At 42.2% G+C, this 24,161-nt stretch overlaps 4 protein-coding genes across 5 annotated transcripts in view; 1 reads left to right on the plus strand and 3 right to left on the minus strand.

Moving 5' to 3' along the window:
- The window catches only part of klhl43 (kelch-like family member 43), an 11,687-nt gene extending 6,811 nt beyond the window's left edge, over nucleotides 1-4,876 (plus strand). Inside the window, exons 3-7 of the mRNA XM_008422886.2 lie at nucleotides 181-329; nucleotides 413-759; nucleotides 2,078-2,377; nucleotides 2,524-2,699; nucleotides 3,472-4,876. Coding sequence (XP_008421108.1) covers nucleotides 181-329; nucleotides 413-759; nucleotides 2,078-2,377; nucleotides 2,524-2,699; nucleotides 3,472-4,270 — 1,771 coding nt within the window. The 3' untranslated portion in view covers nucleotides 4,271-4,876. The remainder of the gene's footprint in view (nucleotides 1-180; nucleotides 330-412; nucleotides 760-2,077; nucleotides 2,378-2,523; nucleotides 2,700-3,471) is intronic.
- Nucleotides 4,877-5,856: 980 nt separating this feature from the next.
- On the minus strand, nucleotides 5,857-9,610 carry rpl11 (ribosomal protein L11). Of its 2 annotated transcripts, none has more exons than XM_008422888.2 (6): nucleotides 9,586-9,610; nucleotides 8,874-9,024; nucleotides 8,686-8,792; nucleotides 7,505-7,636; nucleotides 6,856-6,966; nucleotides 5,857-5,940 (listed from the first exon to the last, which is right to left on the minus strand). In XM_008422888.2, exons 1-6 carry the CDS (start codon nucleotides 9,589-9,591, stop codon nucleotides 5,911-5,913), a joined length of 537 nt encoding a protein of 178 aa, XP_008421110.1. In that variant the 5' UTR covers nucleotides 9,592-9,610; the 3' UTR covers nucleotides 5,857-5,910. The 2 variants fall into 2 exon arrangements, with proteins under 2 accessions (XP_008421110.1, XP_008421109.2); XM_008422887.2 differs by lacking the exon at nucleotides 9,586-9,610 and adding an exon at nucleotides 9,154-9,231.
- A 561-nt stretch (nucleotides 9,611-10,171) lies between these two features.
- LOC103472993 (cyclic GMP-AMP synthase) lies at nucleotides 10,172-19,129 on the minus strand. Its single transcript, XM_008422890.2, has 9 exons — nucleotides 19,042-19,129; nucleotides 17,218-17,338; nucleotides 16,419-16,651; nucleotides 15,485-15,707; nucleotides 14,446-14,576; nucleotides 13,860-14,004; nucleotides 13,188-13,287; nucleotides 12,540-12,662; nucleotides 10,172-11,974 (listed from the first exon to the last, which is right to left on the minus strand). The coding sequence occupies exons 2-9, from the start codon at nucleotides 17,291-17,293 to the stop codon at nucleotides 11,596-11,598; spliced, it is 1,410 nt and encodes a 469-aa protein (XP_008421112.1). The 5' UTR covers nucleotides 17,294-17,338; nucleotides 19,042-19,129; the 3' UTR covers nucleotides 10,172-11,595.
- Nucleotides 19,130-20,256: 1,127 nt separating this feature from the next.
- eef1a1l2 (eukaryotic translation elongation factor 1 alpha 1, like 2) overlaps nucleotides 20,257-24,161 on the minus strand; it is a 7,693-nt gene continuing 3,788 nt past the window's right edge. Inside the window, exons 4-8 of the mRNA XM_008422892.1 lie at nucleotides 23,231-23,546; nucleotides 23,005-23,155; nucleotides 22,378-22,634; nucleotides 21,353-21,587; nucleotides 20,257-20,612 (exon numbers count right to left, since the gene is read on the minus strand). Of these exons, the coding sequence (XP_008421114.1) occupies nucleotides 20,488-20,612; nucleotides 21,353-21,587; nucleotides 22,378-22,634; nucleotides 23,005-23,155; nucleotides 23,231-23,546 (1,084 nt within the window). The 3' untranslated portion in view covers nucleotides 20,257-20,487. The remainder of the gene's footprint in view (nucleotides 20,613-21,352; nucleotides 21,588-22,377; nucleotides 22,635-23,004; nucleotides 23,156-23,230; nucleotides 23,547-24,161) is intronic.

Genomic DNA, 24,161 nt, shown 5'->3' on the forward strand with positions numbered 1-24,161 from the left:
GGATGGATGGATGGATGGATGGATGGATGGATGGATGGATGGATGGATGGATGGATGGATGGATGGATGGATGGATGGATGGATGGATGGATGGACAGATGGATACATTGTCAGATGGACGGATGGACATTGTTGTCTTCAGGCCGGCTGCTGATTGGCTCCTGCTCCCTGCTTGCTCAGGTTTCTGACCGATCTGGAGTTGGCCTGTAAGACTAAAGCCTTCGACGTCCATAAGCTGGTCATCTCCTCGGTCAGCCAGTACTTCAGGGAGATTCTGGCCAAAGACCCCGGAATGAAGCGCCTGGAGCTCCCCTCCCTGTCACCGCTGGGTCCGTTCACTCATGCCACGTCACGTTTCTTTATAAGGAATTATAAAAGTCATTGATGAAAGTTTTCATGTGTCTGTCTCCAGGTCTCGCCAACGTCATCACCTTTGCCTACATGGGCCGGGTCCACATGTCCCTCTACACCATCGGCTGCACCGTCTCTGCTGCCGCCACCCTGCAGATCCCGCAGCTCCTGAAGATGTGCATGGACTTCCTGCTGGCTGAGCTCAACGTGCAAACCTGCGTCTACATCTGGAACATCGCCACAGCCTACGGACTGCTGCCCGTCTGCGCCGCCGCCCGCCGCTTCGTCCTGGAAAACTTTGTGCAGTTCGCCGAGACGCCGCTGTTCACGCAGCTGACCCTGGAGCAGATCTCCGCCTTCCTGCAGGACGACTCCCTGGTCCTGCCATCAGAGGTCACGGCTTTCCAGGTCAGGGGTCAAACTTTAGATGCTCCACCAGAATAACTCATATCCTCTTCTCAAATCTTTTCCAAGAAGATAACACTCCCAGTATTTACCGATCTTGGCTCATTCCTTCTATTTACAGCCGGGTCCAAAAACAGACCCCAGACCAGCTGCTCACCAGCCAGCACAGACCCACATTTCCAAACCAGACACCCACATGCCCACCGTGACCTGAAATCTCCAAACATAACTCACACTGTATGCTTTTTATTAATATACATGTTCACAACGGAAATAGACGAGCAGCTGAGACTTTAGTATTTATAATCTGGGCAGAACATGAGTCTGTCAGTAAGTTAACAGCTGCTCTGTTCTGTAGATGAACGTCTTCACGAATATCAAAGTCTCAGTCTGATTATGTTATTAGCTTTGCTGATGGATGATTATTATATTCATGGGTTCTGAGCCTCTGAATGGATTTATCACTTTTAGCTGAGTATCATCAGCATAACACATAATAAATAATTTTACAGAGTGGAAGTGAATAGCTACAAAAGAGAAAAGCCCCAAACACTGAGCCCTGTGGTACGCCACAAGGAAGATTTAAATATCTTTACCTGTCAAGCCTCGGCCCATGACCCTTACAGATCATTCACTACCATCAAAGTGCAGCATTAAGATCTAACAGGACAGATGTAAACACACAAGCCCACCATCTGAACTCACTATGCCTCACTTCCGCTGTGCGGTCCGGCAATAGTTGCTGCAGCGGCTAGTTGCTGAGACTCACGGCCCAAACAACTAATGCATATGGCACCATTCAACTGCAGGTACACAGGACAACGGCTCAGTACTGTTAGGGTGCAGCTACTGGAATCACTGAACGAGAATCACTTTATTTGGTCAATGTTTGCTTCGGTTCCACCCAAGTTGAGTGTGGGCGTGGTCAGGAACTACAGGCGCTGAAACGCCGATGATGTACAGTCAGTTTCCCAGAAGCTGTGGGTTGGCCTGTCCAGTTGACTCTGTATGCCTTCTTCTGCCTCAACTGATAAAAAGCTTGGACTTCAAGTTTAACTATGGCTTTGTCAAACTGCAGTTCACCTCCCAACTGCTGCAGCCAATCAATGAATGCAGTCTGCTGTCAGTCAAATCACTTGAGCGCAATACCCAGCGAGGTCCGGTGCTGGCAGGGGAAGAACCAGTTAAAGTTAAGGCTATGAAGAAGAGGCTACAGTGTATCTAAAAGTGCCTGGAGCTCAACCACTCAGTAGAAACGAGGAATTAGTGACTTCATGATGCATTTTTACAGCACACTGAAACTCTTCACTGACTCCTGCAGGTGGCCAACAAGTGGCTGGACTTCGACGCTTCCCGTCAGTCTCACGCTGCTGAGCTTCTGTCCCAAGTCCGTTTCGAGACTATTCCAGCCAGCGAGCTGGTGAGCCAGATCCAGCCGGTTCCCCGGATGATGCTGGACCCCCAGTGTCACCGCCTGCTGGTTGACGCCATGAACTACCATCTGCTGCCGCACCAGCAGAACACCCTGCAGTCCCGACGCACTCAGGTCCGAGGGGCCCAGCAGACTCTGCTCACCATCGGAGGACGTCCGTCACTCACTGAGAGGGCTCTGAGCCGCGAGGTCAGTGTCGACATGGCAACAGTAACACTAATTACCGACGTAACAATTTAAACTGCCTTTTTTAGTAACAAGCTTTTAAGATTGATCTCTTCCTAAAATGCAGGGTGTGACCCAAGTTCTTGTTGACCTTTGACCTTCCCATTCAGGTGCTGTGGAGGGACCCTCGTGAAGGAGGAGCCACCTGGCGCCACCTGACCCAGCTTCCGGCGAAGAGCTTTAACCAGTGCGTGGCCGTCATGGACGGCTTCCTGTACGTGGCCGGAGGAGAGGACCAGAACGACGCTCGCAATCAGGCCAAACATGCCGTCAGCACCCTCAGCAGGTAAACTGGCAGGTCTGAGCAAGAACACAACCCTGGTCCAATCCTCAGCTTGTGGCCTTTTCCTTTCAAGCATTCAGACTTTGCTGTAATCTCTCTTACATGAGCTTGATCAACAGTCCAAGGCTCTGCTCTGTTTTCCTGTTGATTATTTTCTTAATTCTGACCTCTAAACCACATCTGCCAGCTTCTGTAAAAGAATCAGAACTAATTGCTATTTTAGAAGACAATTGTGAAAGAAAATCCAAACGCTGACACCAACAAAGAAATGCCAGTCCAGTTACTTTGGTATTCCTGATATCGCTCTGCTTCAGCACACCTTGCTTTAATATGAGTCAATTAGCAGAGGTCTGCAGAGCTTGACTGCCTGCTACTGAGGCAGTTTGCCAGTTAGTTCAAATGTGGAAGACAAGGGACACATTTGTCCCTTGTCCTCCACAAGGACAAGGAGGACAAGGGACAAAGGTTGCAGGACAAGGTTGCAGGACAACCTTGCAGGACAAGGTTGTCCTGCAACCTTGTCCTGCAAGGTTGTCCTGCAAAGGACAAGGTTGTTGTCCTTTGCAGTGATCAAAGGACAACAACCTTTGATCACTGCAGTTTGACTCAACTGATCTAGAGCAAAGCTCTCAAAGAACAACCTTCAGAAACCCTAAGAGCCGTTGATCAGGCCAAGAAATGGAAATACTGTACTATAACTTTGAGAGCCACAGTTTCTTTCTCCACTTGTTTTGTGAATCAGATAAAGGTCGCTGTCTCTCTTCCAACCCATCAGGTACGACCCTCGCTTCAACACCTGGCTGCACCTGGCCAGCATGCGTCAGCGCCGCACTCACTTCTCCCTGTCCGCAAGCAATGGCCGCCTGTTCGCCATTGGCGGTCGCAATGTTGAGGGTCTTCTGGCCACCACTGAGAGCTACCTGCCGGCCTCCAACACCTGGCAGATGAAAGCCCCCATGGAGGTGCCCCGCTGCTGCCACTCCAGTGCCACTCTGCCCTCCGGAGACATCCTGGTGACCGGCGGCTACATCAGCTGCGCCTACTCCCGGTCAGTGGCCTGCTACAGCATGGAGAGCGACACCTGGACTGAGCAGGCCCCCATGGAGACGCCCCGTGGCTGGCACTGCTCCGCCACCCTTGGAGGGAAGGTTTATGTCGTGGGTGGAAGCCAGCTGGGGCCCGGAGGAGAGCGGGTGGATGTCCTGTCAGTGGAGGTGTTCTCCCCAGAGAGCGGGGCGTGGGGTCGGGTCGCCTCGCTCCCACTGGGCGTGAGCACCGCCGGCCTCTCCCCACTGGGCGACAAGCTGTACCTGCTGGGCGGCTGGAACGAGGCAGAGAAGCGCTACAAGGCGGCTGTGCAGAAGTACGATCCGGCTACCGACAGCTGGTCCAAAGCCGAAGACCTCCCGGAGCCCACCGTGGGAGTGTCCTGCTGCAGCCTGACCCTGCCGCCACGCAATGCGACGCGCCGGCAGCAACACCGCAACACGCCGGGCCACGAAGACCCGCAGCAGGCTGCCAAGAACCGCAGCAGGGAGAGTAGCGTGGCCCCTGCACAGAACGCCAAGGCGTAGCGCGACCCGGAGGGAAACCATGATCATGTCGGAGGACTTTTCTGTCTGCAGACATTTCACACCTGAATAATAGCTTTTCTAAAACCTGCAAAAGGAAGGAAGTTCTAAACTTGAAGCATAAAAAATATTCTCTATGTATCAATATGGGGAGCAGAAAAAACCAGAAGAGTTCCTTCTTTACTTATGATTAAAGCTGAGCTAATTTATCTGTGCTGATTGGCAGAAAACCAGAGGAAGCTGCAGGTGGAGGTTAGTTTAGAGAGAAAGCTGGAAGGGAAAGGAGGAGTGGAGCAGGTGGATGAGCAGGAAGATGGAGCAGATCACTGAGAATGAAGGAGTGAACCTGTTCATTTACTTAATGTGATGTAATGTGGAGTACCAAACATGAAAAGTGATCAAATTAGATCGTCTTAATGAGAGAAATCTAAAACACGCCCTTAATAAAAGCTTAAATTTTTACTGCAACTATGAGTGAACCAGAGACTCCAGTCCTTCGGTCTGTGAAGTAAACTACTGCAAAAACCAAACGCTGATGTAACTTATTTGATCAAATCTCTGGATTGTTTTGGTGGATTTTCACTGAATAAAGACAATCTGGTCCAGGCATTTTGCTTCTTCTGTTTTCTGTATTAAACAGCCGTTTGGAGATCCTGCTCCGCCGACATGAAGGTCAACATCTAAACGGTTTGTGTCCAGGATGTGTGGGGTCTGCAGATGTTACCTGCACGTTTTATGACCCTTGACCTTCACCGCCCAGTAACATCCCACAGAAGACGATGCATATGTTGAATTTAATGCTTTTTCTATTTTAAGACTTAAAATAGAAATAAGTTGTTTAAAAAGTGAGTTTTCAATGCACCTAAACTGTATTCTGGTGCCATATAGTTACTATAATATACTGAAATTAATGTGCAATACATAAAAACTTTTGTGCTTTGAAATGGTTCATAAGCAGAAAATCTATGAAAATTTTAATTATAAGTGATTTTGTATAGATTTTTACTATAAGTTGCTTTTTCTTCAAAGTTTGTGGAACATTTGCAGCTCTGAGGGCAAAAATCAGATTTTTAGAAATTGTAACGTTTATAAACCTTTTAACCTGAACTTTGACATCCGTTATACCCCAATAATCACCACCCTGAAAAAATGCTGCCACCTTGTGGCTGAACACCATATTTTTTAAACTTGCAGCACATTAATTTATTTGCTTCAGAAGTGAAGCTTTAAGTCATTTTAAATGCATTTCCTTAAAAAACAAAGAAAAAGAAACAGGACTTTATGCATCAGTTATAAAAAAAAGTTGATATCTCGGCTGCAGCTTTTATAGATCGGCCATTTTTGTTTTGTGGATCTTGTATAGTTGATCATAAATTAATAAAAATTCCATCAGGATGAACATCATTTCTGCAAATCTTAAAAAAAAAACTTGATTTTAAAAACATGAAACTAAACTGAAATAAACAAAATGTTATTAATATGGAAAAAAGCTTCAGTTTCTCTGTTGCTCCAATCGCTGCATGGGATTACATCACTTCCTCATTAAAAATAATTAAAAAATAATCACACAACACTTTGTGTTTGTTTATTTTTTTTACCATTTTATTATTTAGTTACAAACAAGACAGAGAGGATGAGCTCCTTTACTTGCCGGGGAGAATGATGCCATCATACTGGAAAAAAAGAAACAGAAAACAAAACCGTTTCAGTCAAAAGTGAAAAACTGATGATAAAAAAATCTGATCATTTATTACGTTAAACATTCAAACATGTCCAAAAATATAAATATACCCCATGGGAACCATGAGAAACATTTTATGCCTTCAACCTTTACATCATGTTGGATATTTCCTTACGAAGATTCACATTTTTTAAAGATTTAACTGAAACTTCAGGGAATGTTTTTGGTTTTCTGACGTCTTGAGTTTAAACATTAAGTTAAATAAACTCAAGATTCGCCACAGAGTTGAGCCAAAAACAAAAAACACAGCATGTGAAGATGAAATGAATCCCTGGAAGATTCAAGTAAATTCATACATCAAAGAAACTCAGTTTGACTTTGAGTCACGTTATGGTTCCTAAAAACTTCGGCTAAAAAGACACAGAACCAGCTCATGGTCAAAATATAACAAATGAAGGTTTAACAGTTTTTKCTGCAATATTTGCATTGAATTTCCACAAAAACTTTTAAAAACAGAAATTTGCTGTTGGAGCCGATTTTGTGACATCGAGTTGGATTAAATGTGCTTTTTTAAAATTTTATATCATTTCATATTCCCACAGAAAGAAAGAAAATCCATCTTTTAAAAATGTTATGTTTCTTTAGTTTAAAGATAAAACTGTGCTGTATGTTTTAATGTTTCCTAAAGAAGACATTTTACTACATTTATGTCTTTTAAAAAAAATAAATCATGACATTTGAGAGTCTAAAGTTATTTTTGGATGGAATGAGAGAAAAACGGTTCTTAGCAAAGGTCAGTGGTCTAGTCAAAGTCTAGGATTAAGACAACTATATTTAATCCCATATTTTGTAGCTTTTATCCAACAGGAAGTGGTTTGAACCACTTCCTGTTGACCTCTGAACTCACTTTCTGCTGGAACCAGCGCATGGCCTCCTCTTTGCGGATGCGGTGCTTGGCGCCGATGCGACCCGTTTTCCGCTTCTTGTCTGCGATGCTGAAGCCGGGTCTGCCCAGAACCTGGAGGAGGAGAGAGAGGCGAGTTAGAGCTGCACCGATCCGTATCAATATCTGATCGGTTCTGATGATGAAAGCGATTAGAAATCAGCCGTCAGTGACGACGGTTCACCACATAAACCCGTCAGAAACTAACGCATCAGTTCAGTTAAAGCTAAACTTTTTCAACCTTAATAAATGTGTTTACAAATTAATGTGATGTTGAATCGACTTTGGGTCGTCTGTCCTCCTCTGCTGCATCCAGAGTCACTTATTTACGTACGTTTACAGTTTTATTTTACATGTTTGATCAAACTTGTGAAGCTGTTCTGTACTGATGGTTATCTAACAAATGTGTACGTTAGTAGATTTGCGTTTTTAAAAAAGAAACATTTGAAGTGAATTCAGAAATGTTTTCTGTATCGAATCAGATCTGGGAAGTGAAGAAAGTGGATCGGTGAACCTTTGAGGCTCAACCCGCCGGTGAAGGTTGGATTGTTTCCATAGAAACGATAAATCCTGTAACATGTTCTGCTGTGAGACCAGGCCGTCCGAGCCTCACCACGTAGAAGTCGAGTCCGTAGATGCCGATGCTGGGGTCGTACTTGATGCCCAGGTCGATGTGCTCCTGGATGCCGAAGCCGAAGTTCCCGGTGTCGGAGAAGTTGTTCTTCCTCAACTCGTACTCGCGCACCTGGAGGCAGCAGGGGAGCGGAACGTCACCGTACGGCAAGCAGTCACAGTTTCTATCCGTTACTAAACTTTTCTCTGCAGATTCATGTTGTCATTATTACAATAGGAAGATGTGAAACATCAGAATGTTACCAGAGTAAAGTTATTTYAKGAGAACTACAGCACAAGAAATAAACTTAAAAGAATGTTGAGCATCTTGTGAAGTTAATACTCTTTAATAAAAGTTTTATGGATAATTTTAACACATCACATTATCATCATCAGGACTTTGAACMGATATCAGCTTCTCTCATTATAACAAGTTTTTTCTTGTAATTTTAATTTTCTGCTAGAGTTGTGTTGTTTACCTCACAGAAGGGATGACAAAGAGTAGCCACGTTTTGAAAACATTTATCGTTATTTATCATTAAAAAAAAACAACAACTACAATCAGAAATTAGATCTGCTATGACAAAAAAAATTATGAATAAATCTGATTAATTTTTAAGCCATTTGGCCCAGACTGTGTGAAATGTAACAAAACTAGATGATAGAGAAATGATGGCATCTAAAAAACAAAGTTCCACAACTGATGATCAGGATCTGAATCAGACAAAAACAAAGATTCAAAGTCTAAAGACAAACTTTAGATCAGGAGAGATTTAAACAAACTATCTGTTTAAAACTGTTTCCACGACATTTTCCAAACATATTTACAACAAACAGCTGGTCCATCGTTCCCAAAAAGGCTCAAACGTCATTTAATAGTTTAAACGTGGACAAACTTCAGTCTTTCATATAGAAATATTTAAACTAGACCTGGTCTGGTGTTAAAGATATACCAAGATGGAACCAGTACTACAGTTAGAACCAACCAGATTCTCCCCAACATGTTGCTGCTCACCATCAGCTGGCTGAAAAAAACTAACTATTTTCCCTCATAGTTGAAAAACTTGCATTTTTTATGTTAAATTTGTTTAACAACAGAAAATACAGCACTTTTAATTAGATTTAAAGCTCTGTTATTTTCCATTTAGGAGTTTGGACCCACAGCACCGAACAGAGCCTCACCTTCAGCCCTTTCTCCAGGATCTCCTCTGCTTTGGCCCCACGGACGGTGCAGTGGACAGCAATCTTTTCATTCCTGCGAATGCCGAAGGATCTCACAGTGTAGCGGGCTGCGGAGAGACAAACGGGCCCAGAATCAGAACACGCCTCAGACATTCAGTCCAACCGGCCGTCCGGACCCAAACACTGACCCTTGGAGAAGACGGGAGTCTGTCCGGTCAGCTGCTCCAGCACCTTGGCGGCTCTGGTCAGTCTGTCTCCGCTTTCACCCACGCAGATGTTCAGGCAGAGCTTCCTGATGCGCAGCTCTCTCATGGGGTTCTCCTTCTTCTCACCCTGGTCCTGCAGGGAAAAACACACACAGAGGATCATTTAGCAGCAAAACTCACCTGACAGCTGCTGTCAGGTCTAGTTAAAGCACCTAATTAGGCCAGGCTGCAGTTAACCTGCTAACGAAACCCATTTTAACACCTRGTTAGCTCTGTGGAGCTGGCTGTCAGAAACACACGCCGGCTGGAGAACATGTCCTAACATCTCCCCGGTAGCATTAGCATCAAAACAGATCACAGATCTGTCCGAAATTTAATGAWYTCACACCTCAAATATTAACTGAATCCCGTCGAGAAACTACGCGACACGTTTCAACACCTTCAGCAGAATGTTTACCCGAACTACCWTCAGTGAAATAAGCARTTTTCAGAGGCTAGTCTGTTAGCATGGGTTACCTTAGCTAATTAAACCGACATTTGTGGTGCTTATCTAACAAATACAGCGACAGATACAAAGTTCATCTTTGGGTCCGTGTGTCTGAACAGTGAATAGCCGATAAAACGGCTTTAACACCCCGATGATTGTAGATTTAAACCGTAACTTCGTGTGAGTTCAATGCGACATCACACTCACCGCCATATTGGATAGCTTGGAAAAGGACGACACATTTCCGGCAGGACAGCTTTATAGCCGAGTGTGCGCCCTCAAGTGATCCCCCCGGAATAAAAAGGAGCAAGGAGAGGGTTCCGCTTAAAGAGTAACGTTTAAATCCACACTACTCTCCTTTCTTCTAATTACTTTAAAATTATACTTATATTCTTCTTATATTTATTTAAGAGTACTACAATGCATAATAATAGCTTAATTAGCTTTAATATATTATTTTGTTATTAAATATAGTGATACGTAATGCAAACTATTATTTCTTAATACTAAGAAATATTTATTATTACTAAAGCCCAGTGTAAAAATAATTGCCAGATATAAATATTGCATTTATAGTTGAAGACAAAGTAAATCCATTGAAACGTTAACCCATTAATAGGAGTATAAATGTAATAAATATTATGTATACTTTAAAAAATAAAAACTGTAGTGGCAAATGAAGATTAATGAATGGATGATAATTATATTACGGTTTTTTAATCCTTACAGAAGGTCACAAAGCACTAAAATACAAAGATGACGATGACTTTTTATGCTAAATATATTATGACCAAGAAGAATTTTGCTGCAATCTGAAAAAGATTTCATTTTTATAAAAGGAYACTTATCCTTGTTTCCCAAGGAAGCTTCATTTAATAACATGTTATTCTGAATCAAAAATAAACATATTTAAAATATTTTAAATATTTTCTGACACAAACTTTATCATGCATATTAGCCACAAACCTTCTGATTAAAATTTTTGCAGATGATGCAACCACTCTTTGTTCTGACCACGATTGAAAGCAGCTTTAGGAGGTTGTCAGAAATAAATTTATCAACTTAAATGATGAAATTATCCAAAAGCAAATTTATGTTGGTTGTAAATATTGAAGAAAATCATAGAATAACTTACTGATAGTGGATTCATTCATTAATTGGCGTCATGGTTTCTGCACACATGGATATGTGCATGTTTATAAATGCATGTATGYGTATCCATATACAGGATTACCATTTTGACTAAGAAATTGTATGTAAACTTGGAGCTAGCGCTGGCTAAGCCATTCCTTCTTCCTGCTTCCTTTCAAAGAAATGAAAACCACACTGGTCATAATATTATGCCATTATGACCATTACTGGCCATTACTGGCATAATATTATGACCAGTAATGGCAGCCTGACTAGTCAGCAACTCATCCAATCCTCAGGCTTGTCCCGATTTTCCTGTAACATCAACTTTGAGGAAAACCTTTTCACAAGATGATTCGTCTTATTCACCTCTCATATTATATCTGATTAGTGACTAAAACACACAGAAATTTAAGAAATTGAAATGAACATTGTGAAAAAAAAATTTTTTTTTCTGTACTTCTGCCTAATTTCTATTATTTCATCCATGTTTTGGCCTAGTTCAAGGGTGACCAGCTCCAGTCCTCAAGGGTTGCTGCCACTAGCTGCGTTTCCATTAAAAATGTGCTTAAAACTTAGTTTACATTTTGCATTTGTGGTGTTTCCACTAAATAGGAAACACATTTAAAGTCACATGTGAATAAGTTTATTCACACAAGAATTTATTAAAAGGTCATCCCCACTACTTCCTGTTGTCTTCGTCGTTTCTGCCAGTAGTAACATCCTGTTGTTGATCACGTGATTCGTGTGGTCAGAAAAAAAAAAGCATTTCGACTAGTTTTGCGAAATATACAAATTTAAATGCTTAGTTGAGGTGAGGAACCACCTGAACCAAAAACCCATTTCAGTTTTTTGGAATTGACGTGTTTCCATTCAACAAATTCATTTTTGTAATTCCAATTTGCTCAATTTTATGATTAATGGAGATGCAGCTAGTTTTACATGTTTTTTCTGCTTCAGTACAGCTGATTGAAATGCTGAACCTCAGAGCGTCATACAGTTCAGCTGATGAACCGTCATTAGATTCAGGTGTGTTGAACCAGGATAGCRACCCTTGATGACTGACTTTGGACACCAGTGGCCTAGTTAAAAACAGAGGAACTTAAAGCCAAACACCACAGSTACAACAAACACCAGGATGAGCTTCAGCCAATCAGACGAAGTCAGTGGGTGGGATKTTTCAGGAAGTTCTTCTGGGTTCATTTCGGTTCCGACGGTGACGGGTTTCAGAGAAGGAAGAAGAGGCGGAGGCCTCAGCAGCGGCAGACCTTCCTTCATCTGCTCCTCCAGGACTTTGACTAGGAACTCCTGAGCTCTGCGAGGAAACACGGATGTCGCRAAGAGGTTGCTCTCAGGAACGAAGAAGTGAGGGAGCGAGCCTCTGCGGGCGTGGTCCTGTAGCGCAGCCACCAGCTGCAGGAAGCAGGCGGGAAGCTGCTGAGGAGCCCAGGAGGAATCATCATGCCTGACAGGAAATATTCAGAAAKAAMTAAATCACCTTACAAACATTTCTTCAGATTTCCCTCCAAACAGCTTGTTTACTGTAAATTGGTGTTTATTAATATTTCTTMAGCCTTTCATATAAATCTTTCACCATTCTTGTAAATTTGAATTTAATTTGTTAGGTCTGGTCAATACACATTCATTTCTGTAAATGCTCCAGAATTATCCAAAGGACTATTTTTCATCTGTTCCTGGACAATGAGTAATTTGTCTAGTTAAAAAAATTAAAATGACTTAACTAATACAATCAGTAAATACAAAACAAAGGAAATTATAAAAAGTATAAGAAAAATCTAAAACTAAACTAAGTTAAGACGGTCACAGTGAATTTCTTTGACACATTTTTAAGACAAACTGAAAGTCTTGACTTGGGAGAACTTGAAAAAAAAATGCACACCACACTTTTCAGATTGTTTCATATACATTTGGTGTTATAACCCCCAAAAGCGTAATAATCAATGAGAATGAATGGTTTATCGAGCCGCAGTTTGTCGTTTTAACCCTGGAGTCAGATGTCCGGTCCGCACCTGGTGGACAGAGTGTGCAGGAAGGCCGTCTTGCCGTGGTACGAACACAGGTCCTCCAGCTCTTTGGGGTAGCGCCGCTTCAGACCCTCAATGAGAGACTTCAGCAGCATGAGGCACTGCTTGCTGGAAAATAATGGGGCAGATTAACACAGAAGACCGTAAGACAGAAATACCTACACTTAGACACACAAGTGGAGATTAAACTGAAACCTTAACAGTAGGTTGAATCATTWWAAAAAACTCCAGGCTCAGAATCTGGAGTAACATCATCTGTCTGTGCTGCTGTAATCATTTAAAAACTGCAAAAGAGATTCACTGAGATAAAGTCCTGCTTTGATTGATGAGTTTAAACTTTAAATGATGGCTGTAGTGGACGGCATGGCGGAGATTTGGAGCTCCTAACAGGGCTGGGTTCTCACTTTAATGAGAGGAGTCTGTGGGGAAACGTTCACATTTCATCTCATTTCTGAAACACAGAATTTCRCTGCATGTTTTCACGTGTTTGTCATTTTAAAAAGCAGGTAAATGAGCAGAAATGTGCCAAAAATGTTAATGCAGTTTAATGCTTTTCGTATGGGATCTTTAAATGTTAAGAGATTTGTATAAAAATAATTTCCCAGAAAGTTGTGGGGCTGAGTTTGAGCCCACCGGCAGCATTTGGTGCCTCTGCTCTCACAGCAGGTCTTCTTGTTGCCGTGAGACGTGATGATTTTCTTCTCAATGTGGGAGAAAGAAATCCTCCAGCTTTCTGAAAAACAGCCAAAAGAAAAGCAGGATGACCAGATGGTGGAGATCAGGAAGCAGATTCATGTCACTTTACACGTTTAACCACCAACATTTTCAGTGAATCCAAATGTTTAGTCCAACACTGTATTTAACAAAGTTTAATAGAAGAATTAATGTGCTGTATTCCTTCTTTTTTAAATAAAAAGTCATTTYTAGACCTTCTTACTAAGATATTAAATTGAAAATACTTTCTYCCTAACACTTTTTATTAYGCACTAAAGAATAATTAAATACGTAATTRAAATTCTCATGATAAAAAATGACTAAAGTTCCCTCTGGAGGGCCACATTTGTACCGTTTTTGAGCTGCAGTTGGGGGCCACAAACGGCCTGGTGCCACACTTTGGGAACCCTTGGTTTGATCCAAGCTAATTAAATTATTCTTTTAGTCAGGTTAAAATAYGAAACATGAGGCCAGACACRTGACCTTGTCCAAAAAGGTCAGGTGAATAAATTGTGTTTCCAGTTGAAACCACCRGGTGGTGCTAAAGCCAAACATCTGAACTTGTACTGACATAAAAAGTCTTCTTCTCACCTTTGGCGTCTTCACTCAGTTTCCGTCCTTTCTGTCTTTTTGGAACAAAGTAAMWMGGWAARCTCYTGATTTCCTGCCGGAGCTTCGTTCCCAGCCACTTGTCCACATCTGGGCCGTTTCGCACCGCAGGGGGCCAGCTCTGGACCTCCGAGCAGAAACCGCAGCAAACATTTCAAATTCATCAGAGAAACTGTTACTCAAGTAACTCCAGACTGAGCAGCACAATCTGGTTTGTTTTAGTGTCGTTTTGAAACAGAATTGAAGTTAAATTCAGGTCTGGACTTTGACTAGGCCATTCTAACCCACAAATCTGCTTCAGTCTAAACTGAATTTAAAAGTGATTCTTGCTCTTTGAATGTTTTAAGACAMATTGTCTCTTATTAGGATTTTGTTTGAGAAAGTATAGAAATTTGACACCAAATTATGAGCATTAACTCCTTTAATAAAGGAGTGAAGAGACAATCATCCACACTTTGGAAAGGTTTTACTAGTAAGTGAGCCTGTCTCAGTAATCAATAAATCACCTGATGAATTAAAGTGAACTTTCCGTTCTGAAATGTTTTGAAGGAGTAGATTTATTGATTACCTCCAGAGCCGGAACGACGTCCACAGAAATCAGCTCCTCCCCGCCGCTGTCTCTCCGGCACAGAGACAGAGTGACGGCGGGAGAGTTGGGTTTCTTCCTGTTCAACTCCCACCGGCAGCGATGATCCGGGACTGGACAGGAGAGAAACACAAACCAGAGTCAGAACCTTTCAGAAACGGTCAAACATCCGTCCATTCGACTGTCCAGACCTGAGAATCCATGCAGAGCCTGGACCCGACCAGCAGGCGCGAGGCGGCGCACACTCTGGACACACAACCCTACACACACCAGCTAATGGCGGCAAATATTTATCTTTGTTCTGCTAATATCAAAAAAACACAATCATGGTGTTTCCATTATTTTGTTTCCCAGCCACTTATAGCACAACCAACTAACTGGGTCATCGTCAGCTGGCATAAAAATGCTATAAATATCAAATATAACTTCAAAGAAATTTGATTTTGTAATTTAACGCCTTGAAATTGTGTCCGTTTCTTTAAAAGTTTCTGCTCTCTGAAGCTCCTCCTTCAGGAAATCATCACAACACGACTCCTCCTCACTCAGGCCTTTACTGAGAGGAGCTGCGTCTCGAAGCAAAGCTGCACATTGTCCAGACAAGACAAGACAATCCTCGTCCTCGTACTGCTTCCTGTCATCTTCTTCAACATTTCTGCCAGTAGTAAAAACCTGGTTGTTGATCATGTGACTCGTTTGATGTGGAAAAGGTGTTTTCATGGCAGTTCTCTGAATTAAATCTATTTTAATACGGCTGAACAAACACCACATGCCATAAACTTTTTATAGAAAAAAGAAAATTTTTTCTAAATCGCTGTGTTTCTGTGAAGAAAATTTATTTTCATACTTTCAATTTGCACCATTTTATGGTTAATAGAAACACAGCTACTGGGACGTAAAGTCAGTTTGGAGAACCCAAGCAGGAGGAGAACATGCAAACCCCATGCAGAAGGAAACCAAACAGAAACAACATTCTGACCCAGATCCTCAGACTTCAGCGGTAGAGCAGGGCAGAACCACAGACCTCTGTACGTCTTCAGGAACTTTCGGACGAGCCGGAACATCTCGGTCAGGACTTTACTGGAGGACAGGGTGAGTCTGTCGTCCAGCAGGAAGTCCTTGATGGGGGTTCGTGTGGGCCGGGTCAGGTCGATCCGGTAGAACAGGCCGGCGTCCAGCTTGGTGGTGTTGAAGCGAGAGGGAACCGGAAGCTTCAGCATCATGTCGAACTCATCAGGGATGTCGATCTGAGGGAGAAACAGAGTCCGACTCTGAACGGATTCACTTTCCAAACCTGACAACATCCATCCATCGTCTTTACACCCTTGTCCGCAGTGGGATCAGGAGGTGCTGCTGCCTCTCCAGCTAACGTTCCGGGCGAGAGGCGGGGTCACCTGGACAGGTCACCTGGACAGGTCACCAGTCTGTCGCAGGGCAACACAGAGACACACAACCATGCACACACACACTCACACCTAGGGGCAATTTGGAGAGGCCAATTAACCTGACAGTCATGTTTTTGTGCTGTAGGAGGAAACCGGAGTACCTGGGGAAAACCCACCATGCACAGGGAGAACATGGAGACTCCATGCAGAAAGACCGGGAATCGAACCCAGAACCTTCTTGCTGCAAGGCAACAGCTCTACCAACTGCGCCACTGTGCAGCCCACCTGACAACATCCAGATGATTTTATTCCTCCTATCAGTTATTCTGAAAAAAACACAAAATCCTACCAAGTATTTTAGTGGAAATATTAGAACATAAAACAAAACTAATTGACAAATGACTCTTCAGTGAGACGTAGGAGTCAATAAATCCTTAATGTTGTTGCAAAATTCTTAGTTCATTGGCAGATTATTTCACTCCCAACACGTTTTTACGCTTGTTGTAAGTTCCAGTCGGTGGAACCGGAGCGTCAAACTGCTGCAGGTTCTGGTCCGTTTCCCCCTGACCTCACCTTGACCTTCTCAAAGTAGCTCCCTGTGGTGAGGAAGTCGGCCGACTGGAACAGCGGCTGGTCGCTGCTGTTCTTCAGGAACCTCAGCAGGTTCTCCCTGAAGTCGTTGACCACCTCGGCGGCCCAGGACCGGTCCTTCTGCCGGATCTTCAGCTCCTTGGCCCGCAGCTTGATCCAGTGGGCCAGACGGGGAGGGATGGGAACCGGTTCCTCCACCGACAGGGAGCTTTCCACTGCAGGGCGACGGTGATGAGTGCGATGCCAAATTAAAGACATTGCAGGTAGAAAAAACGGAGTAAATTACTGCCAAAAATCTCAGAATTTTCTAGAAAACAAAAAAACAAGGAAATTTCTGAGTTTGAAAAGTCAAAGTGTTTTTCTAGAACAGGGGTGGGAAACTCCAGGCCTGGAGGGTCTCCTGCAACTTTTAGATGTGTCTCCACTTCAACACACCTGAGTCAAATAATGAGGTCGTTAGCAGGACTCTGGAGAACCTGACAGCACTGAGGATGTGATTAAGCTGTTGGATTCAAGTGTGTTGGACCAGGGAGACGTCCAAGAGCTGCAGGACACCGGCCCTCCAGGACCAGGACCGCCCACCCCTGTCCTAGAAAAATTTTGACCTTTAAAATTCAGAAAATGTCTATTTTTTATTTTAGATTTCTTAGATAAATCTCAAGATCTAGTTTTTTGTCTAAAGTTTACTCCTCATTTCTTTGGTTTCTGTCTACATCGGTCCAAWGTGCCATCTTGGAGCCGGAAAACGATTCCTCAGACCTGGGCTGATCATCCGTTTTACCTGAGTCTTGCTGCTGAACTCTCGGCCTTCGTCTCACAGGAGAGACGACCTCAGACTGATTGTCCTCTGTGTCCATCCTTCAGTCGTCTCAGCCTTAAACTGAATATTCAGAGAGAAAACTCTGCAGAGGAAGCAGAAAACGGGCAGCAGCAGTGAGATAGCGAGCAGCGGCGTTCTGGATCAGCTGCCTGATTGGTTTTTTTTTTTAGACAGACTTATGAAGACACTGTTGCAGTAATCAATGCGACTAAAGATTAACGATCCGGACCTCGCTGTGACGTTAGTCATTTAATCCCTTCAAGTGATAGAAGGCTGACTTTGTAACTGTCTTTATGTGTATTTGAAGGTTCGAACCCAGATTTCAGCTGATCTCTGGTTTCCAGCTGTAATCACTAAAGCTGTGTGTTGACTCTAGAGCTATAACTCTAGATTGTCCCTCTTCAGCTCCCAAGATAATAACTTCAGTTTAGTTTCTGATCAGCTGGAAAAAGTCGTGGCGCCTGCAGACATTGATTTGCTCTCAGCATCTGTTTGGTGCTCGAATGGGTGCAGAGTCACCTGGTGCAGAGTCACCTGGCACATCGTAACGTAGAGCTGCGTATCGATTTTGAGAGTTAGTCTGATTTCTTGCTGTAAACTGAGTGAATGACATCATTCAGATATTGGACATAAGGGGCCCGAGGATCGGACCCTGGGGTCCCCCACATGTGAGTTCTGTCAATGAAAAGTTACCTGTTGACACAGAGAGACCCCAGGTCGTCAGGTCAGACTTCAAACCAGTCTGGACCTGAGCCCGACCCAGCTCTCCATTCCAACAGAATCATTGAACACCAAGACTGCGGTTACCATGGAAACCAGAATGAAATCAGCAGTCCGCCATGTTTTAAATATTAAAAAGCCTGTCTTTAAGTGCCCCGTTTTAGTTGTTTTCTGTTTAATTTATATTTTATTTTCTTTCTGTTACCTCTGCTTGTTTATTTTTTTGTTATCTACTTTGTATCCATGTACTTATGGAATTAATTGCTAGATTTTTGTTTGTATGTGTCTTGTTCTATTTTTGTTTCTTGTCATTTATTAGTTTATGTTTATTCTACAAAGTACTGTCTAAAGTATGACTTGAATGTCTATGTATGATGCTCATTGTTTTGTTAAAAATCAGAAATAAAAAAATAAAAAATTAAAAAATTAAAAAAGCCTGTCTGAATAATAATAATAATAAAGTATTGAGCTTTGATTCAAATATTCTACTTTATTCAGTACTTTATTGCTTAATGCTTAATGTTGTTTTTAATTTAACTACAGATAAACCCCGGCAGTGAAAGGGTTAATGCACGTTTGCAGGAAGGATGGGACAAAATGAGACTTTGAGCTCTTCAGTCCCGGAACAATCCCTGAGTTCAAACATTCAAACATTCCCTGAGTTCAAACATTCAAACATTCCCTGAGTTGGGAGAAGGAAGTGACAAAAGTTTTCCTGAAATACTTTATTAATTTATTTCCTTTCAGACTGGAATGTGGAAATGGATGATGAACAAAACGGATGGGGATGAATATGTTCCTTTATTCCGGATCACATGCCGGGATGTTTTATGACTTTGCTTGTAAATGACCTGCTTTTTAAATAAATCCAATCACAACACGAATATTATTTCTAGATGATTAACTAAACAGCTAAACTACAGAACATCCAGCTATTCCAGTGGAACTTTATTAACCATCGGCTGATTTCCTTAAAAACCATTAAAATCATTTTTTTTTAAAACAAAAAAAAACATTAGTGTTGGATTCAACAGAAATAACGAATGAAAAAAGGCAGCATCTCACCTGGGCCGGGTTCTGCTGTGAAAATGTTGTTACCTGAACCGGACCTGGAACCGAACCGCGTCTCCTGCCCAGCAGAACCTGAGCTCTGTTGTGATTGGTTGGAAGCGCTGACTAGGTTTCACTTTCATCTACTAGGAAGCGTCATAAAGGAAACCATAAACTGTAACTATAGTGTACGGAAGCACTGAAATGCCAAAAATAAAAATCATTCTGGGGAGAATATGCCATCACTTTACTGTAATGTCATTAAAATAAAGATTCTTGTGGACAAGTTATGCCTCAAACTTGTTCCATTCACATTTATTTTAACATCCATTTAGGCTTTTCTTTCACTCTAAACAATGCATAATAATTGGTTACTTTATACAGTTTGCAAAATTCTTGGTTTCTTTCCTGACTTTTCTCAAATTTAGAAAAACCTTTTTGATTCAAATACTGTTTTATTTGATTGTTTTAAACTCAAAATTAAAATAAAATATAGAAATTTAAATTTTTCGTACACATGGGGTGCCATTTGTAAAGTTACACAATCAAAAGTGAACAGTAATAATTTGAGTTATTCAGCCAGAAATAGAGAAAAACGGTTCATTTCTCAAAGTCATATTTTCACCACATTATTAATTTGTTATGGAAGTTGTCATTTCAAATAAAATATTTTCATTAGCAAGCGTGATCTTTAGTTTACAAACTAAATATTTATCTTTGAACTGAATCTATGACTTAAAACAAACTAAATACTTCGCTCTAGTTAGCCAAAACTAAATATTTAAGTATAAACTAAACACAAAACTACATATTTAAATACAAAATATAGTCTTATATTTAAATTAAATATTTAAATCTTTAGCTTACAAATTAAATAATTAGCTCCAAAATAAACAGTTAGCTAAAAATTTAAATATTTTGTTTAAAACTAAATATTTAAACATTTAGTTTTATATTTAAATATAAATCATACATTTAAATATATAATCCAAATAGTACAATAAATGCTTAATTAGCAAACTAAATATTTAACTCTGAACTAAAGCTAGTTGGAAAGCTAAATATTTAGCTTCGAAATAAATATTTAACTCCAAATTAAATAGCTGTCTTGCAAGATTTATTTTATTTTGTAAACTGAGTATTTAGCTTTAAACCAAAGTTACGTTTGCTGGCTAAATATTTAAATATATAAACCGATTTAAGAGAAAAAGCACATAGAAACAGGAGAAGTGTGTTTGATTCTGTGATATTTTTATTGTTTTGGCTTCATCTGAGTTAACACCACAGCTTCCAGTCGAAGGCGGAGAATCTGCCTCCTTTCCTGCGGAAACTTTTGCGATGGGCTTTAATCAGCATAATCCAGTCCTTGAGTAGAGATCTGTGCCTGAGAGAAGAAGACGGCGCCGGGTGGTGAGGACGAGGAGGAGCCGCGGCTTTCTGCTGGACGTCCTGCATGAAGATTCATTTCTTCTTGTCGGCCTTCTGGGCAGACTTGGTGACCTTTCCGCCGGACGGAGCCTTCTTCTCCACCGTCTTGATGACGCCCACGGCCACCGTCTGCCTCATGTCGCGGACGGCGAAGCGACCTGAGAGGGAAAGGAAACGTCACCAGTGATGTGTGGATTGATACTGAGCTTTCGATTCTCAAGTCCAGGGATCAATACTTTCAATATCCAGTCATCTGAGATAATGAATCTTAACAAAAACATGTTAGAAAGTAACACAATTATTTAGATCTTTTCTGAAGGAGACGGGTTGAAGGGAACTACTTTTTCTTCCGCCTGGTGGTGACTGCGTAGGAACGTAACGCCCAAGCAAGACGAGCTGCTGCTGACACACTACACTGCAAAAACACAAAATCTAACCAACTACTGCTGGTCCAGTTTCCAGTGTAAATATCTTAGTACACTTTAAATAAGACAAAACTAACTTACAAATAACTTCTGAACAAGATATAGGAGCTTTTTTTAAAGTAAGTAATTATTTAATATTGGTGAAAAGTATTGGTGGCAGATTATCTAACTTATAACAAGGAAAATAAATTATTGTTATACGTAAAATTATCTGCCAGTGGACCTGTAATATCGGCCGAAAGGTGAAACTATATTTACATAGTGTTGGTAAATATTGGCAACAAAACAGAAATATTAACATCGCATATCGAAATTGGCCCAGACATGTTGGGTTCTTTATGGAACCAAAAGTTGAATTTCTCCACTGGTATCAGATCAGTGTCGCCGATTCCACCTGAATTTTTTTAACATCAGTAAAGTGACTTCACCAGTTTATGTGTCTGGAAACGTAAACAACGCGACCCCTGACTCACCCAGTGGGGGGTACTGGGAGAAGCTCTCGACACACATGGGTTTCCCAGGCACCATGGTGATGATGGCGGCGTCGCCGGACTTCAGGGCCTTGGGGTTGTCCTCCAGCTTCTTGCCGGAGCGACGGTCGATCTTCTCCTTCAGCTCGCTGAACTTGCAGGCGATGTGAGCGGTGTGGCAGTCCAGAACCGGGGCGTAGCCCTGGGCGATCTGGCCCGGGTGGTTCAGGATGATGACCTGCAAGAGGAGCGACTCGTCAGCTAAAGAAACAAACACCGACCTCCTAAATGAGCGAATCACTCAGTGTCAGAGTGATTCCCTCTGTGAGCCAAAAGTCCACCTACAGTTTTATATTATTGTTGTTATTGTTTATTTTCATTTTGGTCTCTAAATATTAAATGAGTGATAATTTGATCAGTTACTCAGTACTTGAGTCGACTTTTTACCAAATAGTTTTTTATTTAACAACCAAGCAGAGTGGCTGCATCTGATCCAGATAGAACAGTGGTGTCAAACTCATTTTTATTTTGGGCCGAATCAAAAATCTGAATGTTCTTAAAGGGCCGGTTGCACCAGAATCTATTGATAAAACCAATAAAACTGTTAAAATATTAATAAATAGCTGTTACTCCTGGATTTCTGATTATTTTAGTGTTTATTTTTGCAATCAAAATGACAGATTTTGTGGTGAATATTAAGAAATATTTGTAATTGTTATTTTTTTTTACAGTATTTACGTTAAATGTGATTCTGTCACTCGCTGTATCAGTAACGGATTCAATGTTTTTGACCAATTTTGAAAAAATTAGCAGTAAAATCAGGACAAAAATGTGGACATTTTTTGATTTTGTGTGATTTTTGCAGATTTATGAAAAACTGGACTGACCTATTGATGTAATTTGGAGTCCAGAGGGCCACATAAAAAGCTACGGCGGGCCAGATTTGGCCCCCGGGCCTTGAGTTTGACACCTGTGAGATAGAAGGTTCTGGTTCTGCTTTGCGTCAGTAAACGGGTTCTGCGGCTCACCTGAGCGGTGAAGTTCTCCGCAGCCTGAGGCGGGTCGTTCTTGCTGTCTCCAGCCACGTTGCCGCGGCGGATCTCCTTGACGGAGACGTTCTTGACGTTGAAGCCGACGTTGTCGCCGGGCAGAGCTTCGGGCAGAGACTCGTGGTGCATCTCCACGGACTTCACCTCAGTGGTCAGGTTGGGGGGGGCGAAGGTGACGACCATGCCGGGCTTCAGGATGCCGGTCTCAACGCGGCCCACGGGAACGGTTCCGATACCTGAGAGAGGAAAGTCACTGGGTGTGAGCTGTGTGCTTCAGGTTAGAAAACCCTCAAAATCTACAAAAATGGCTGAAAATGTTATTTTATCTTGACGTTATGGGCTGTTCATTATGTTTAGAATAATAATGGAACAGGGCGTGAATACTTTCTGACATATTATAGACACATATATACAGTGGTGAATATACTAACTAAAAAGTTAGTTGCACTATATGACCCTAAAGTGCTAATCATAAACATTAGTTTCGCTATCGCTAAGGCATTACACCAACAACAATGTGTTTAGCTGAAGTTAAAGTTAGCGAAAGCGCTAAACAAAAACCATTAGCTCTGTTATTAGCGCGTTAGCTGCACCAGTTTTACTCACCGCCGATCTTGTAGACGTCCTGCAGCGGCAGCCGGAGCGGCTTGTCGGTGGGACGGGAAGGTGGCAGGATGGAGTCCAGGGCCTCCAGCAGGGTCACACCTGTAGCTCCGCCCTCTTTACGCTCGATCTTCCAACCTTTGAACCAGCTCATCTACAAGTAGAAAAAAAGGATTTGGTTCACATGATCGCAATGAGAATTAGTCTGATTTTGGACTCTGCGTCTCACCTTGTCGCTGGCCTCCAGCATGTTGTCTCCATGCCAACCAGAGATGGGGACGAAGGCGACGGTGGCGGGGTTGTAGCCGATCTTCTTGATGTAGGCGCTCACTTCCTTGGTGATCTCCTCGAATCTCTTCTGGCTGTAAGGGGGCTCAGTGGAGTCCATCTTGTTGACGCCGACGATGAGCTGCTTCACGCCCAGAGTGTAGGCCAGCAGGGCGTGCTCACGGGTCTGCCCGTTCTTGGAGATACCAGCCTCAAACTCACCGACACCAGCAGCAACGATCAGGACGGCGCAGTCAGCCTGGAAAGTTACAGTCACTCAATATGCCAAACAGCCGAAGCGACAGACAACACAGAACAGACTCCGCATGCATGGACGTGCCATACGGCGGCCATCTTGGACTCAGTGTTATCTGTTTGGCGGCGCAACGAATCATAGCTCGCTGAACACTAAACTGATTTTCACTCCTTTTGTTGCAGCAAACCTTATTCACACAGCAGCTACCATGGCTGCATGAATTGGATTAGTATTTGATTCCGTATATTTAGATATTTTAGTGGGGTTAACAGTGACAGAATAGAAAAATACAAGTAGAATATTCTAATTTGAAGTATGATAATTAATTTTCAAAGACCATTCATTCTCTCAAATATTTATATTGTGTGTTTATAAAGTAATATTTACCTGTATATAATACAAATGTATTGTACCGAAGCATGTGAGCCATCAGAGGTGTCTTACTTTTGATTATATATATATATATAAAATAAAAAAAATCCCTTCTCACCCTCCGCGGGTGGTCTGTTTCATCCTCTGAGCTCGGGTCCTCTACCAGAGGCCTGGGAGCTTCAGGTATCTCCTCCAGTATCTTGCATGTTCCTAGAACTGCACATTTCTGGACTGAGATGTCTGATGTTGTTCCTGGGATCTGTTT

Source organism: Poecilia reticulata, linkage group LG11 (genome assembly GCF_000633615.1).
Source record: "Poecilia reticulata strain Guanapo linkage group LG11, Guppy_female_1.0+MT, whole genome shotgun sequence".
Classification (NCBI taxonomy): domain Eukaryota; kingdom Metazoa; phylum Chordata; class Actinopteri; order Cyprinodontiformes; family Poeciliidae; genus Poecilia; species Poecilia reticulata.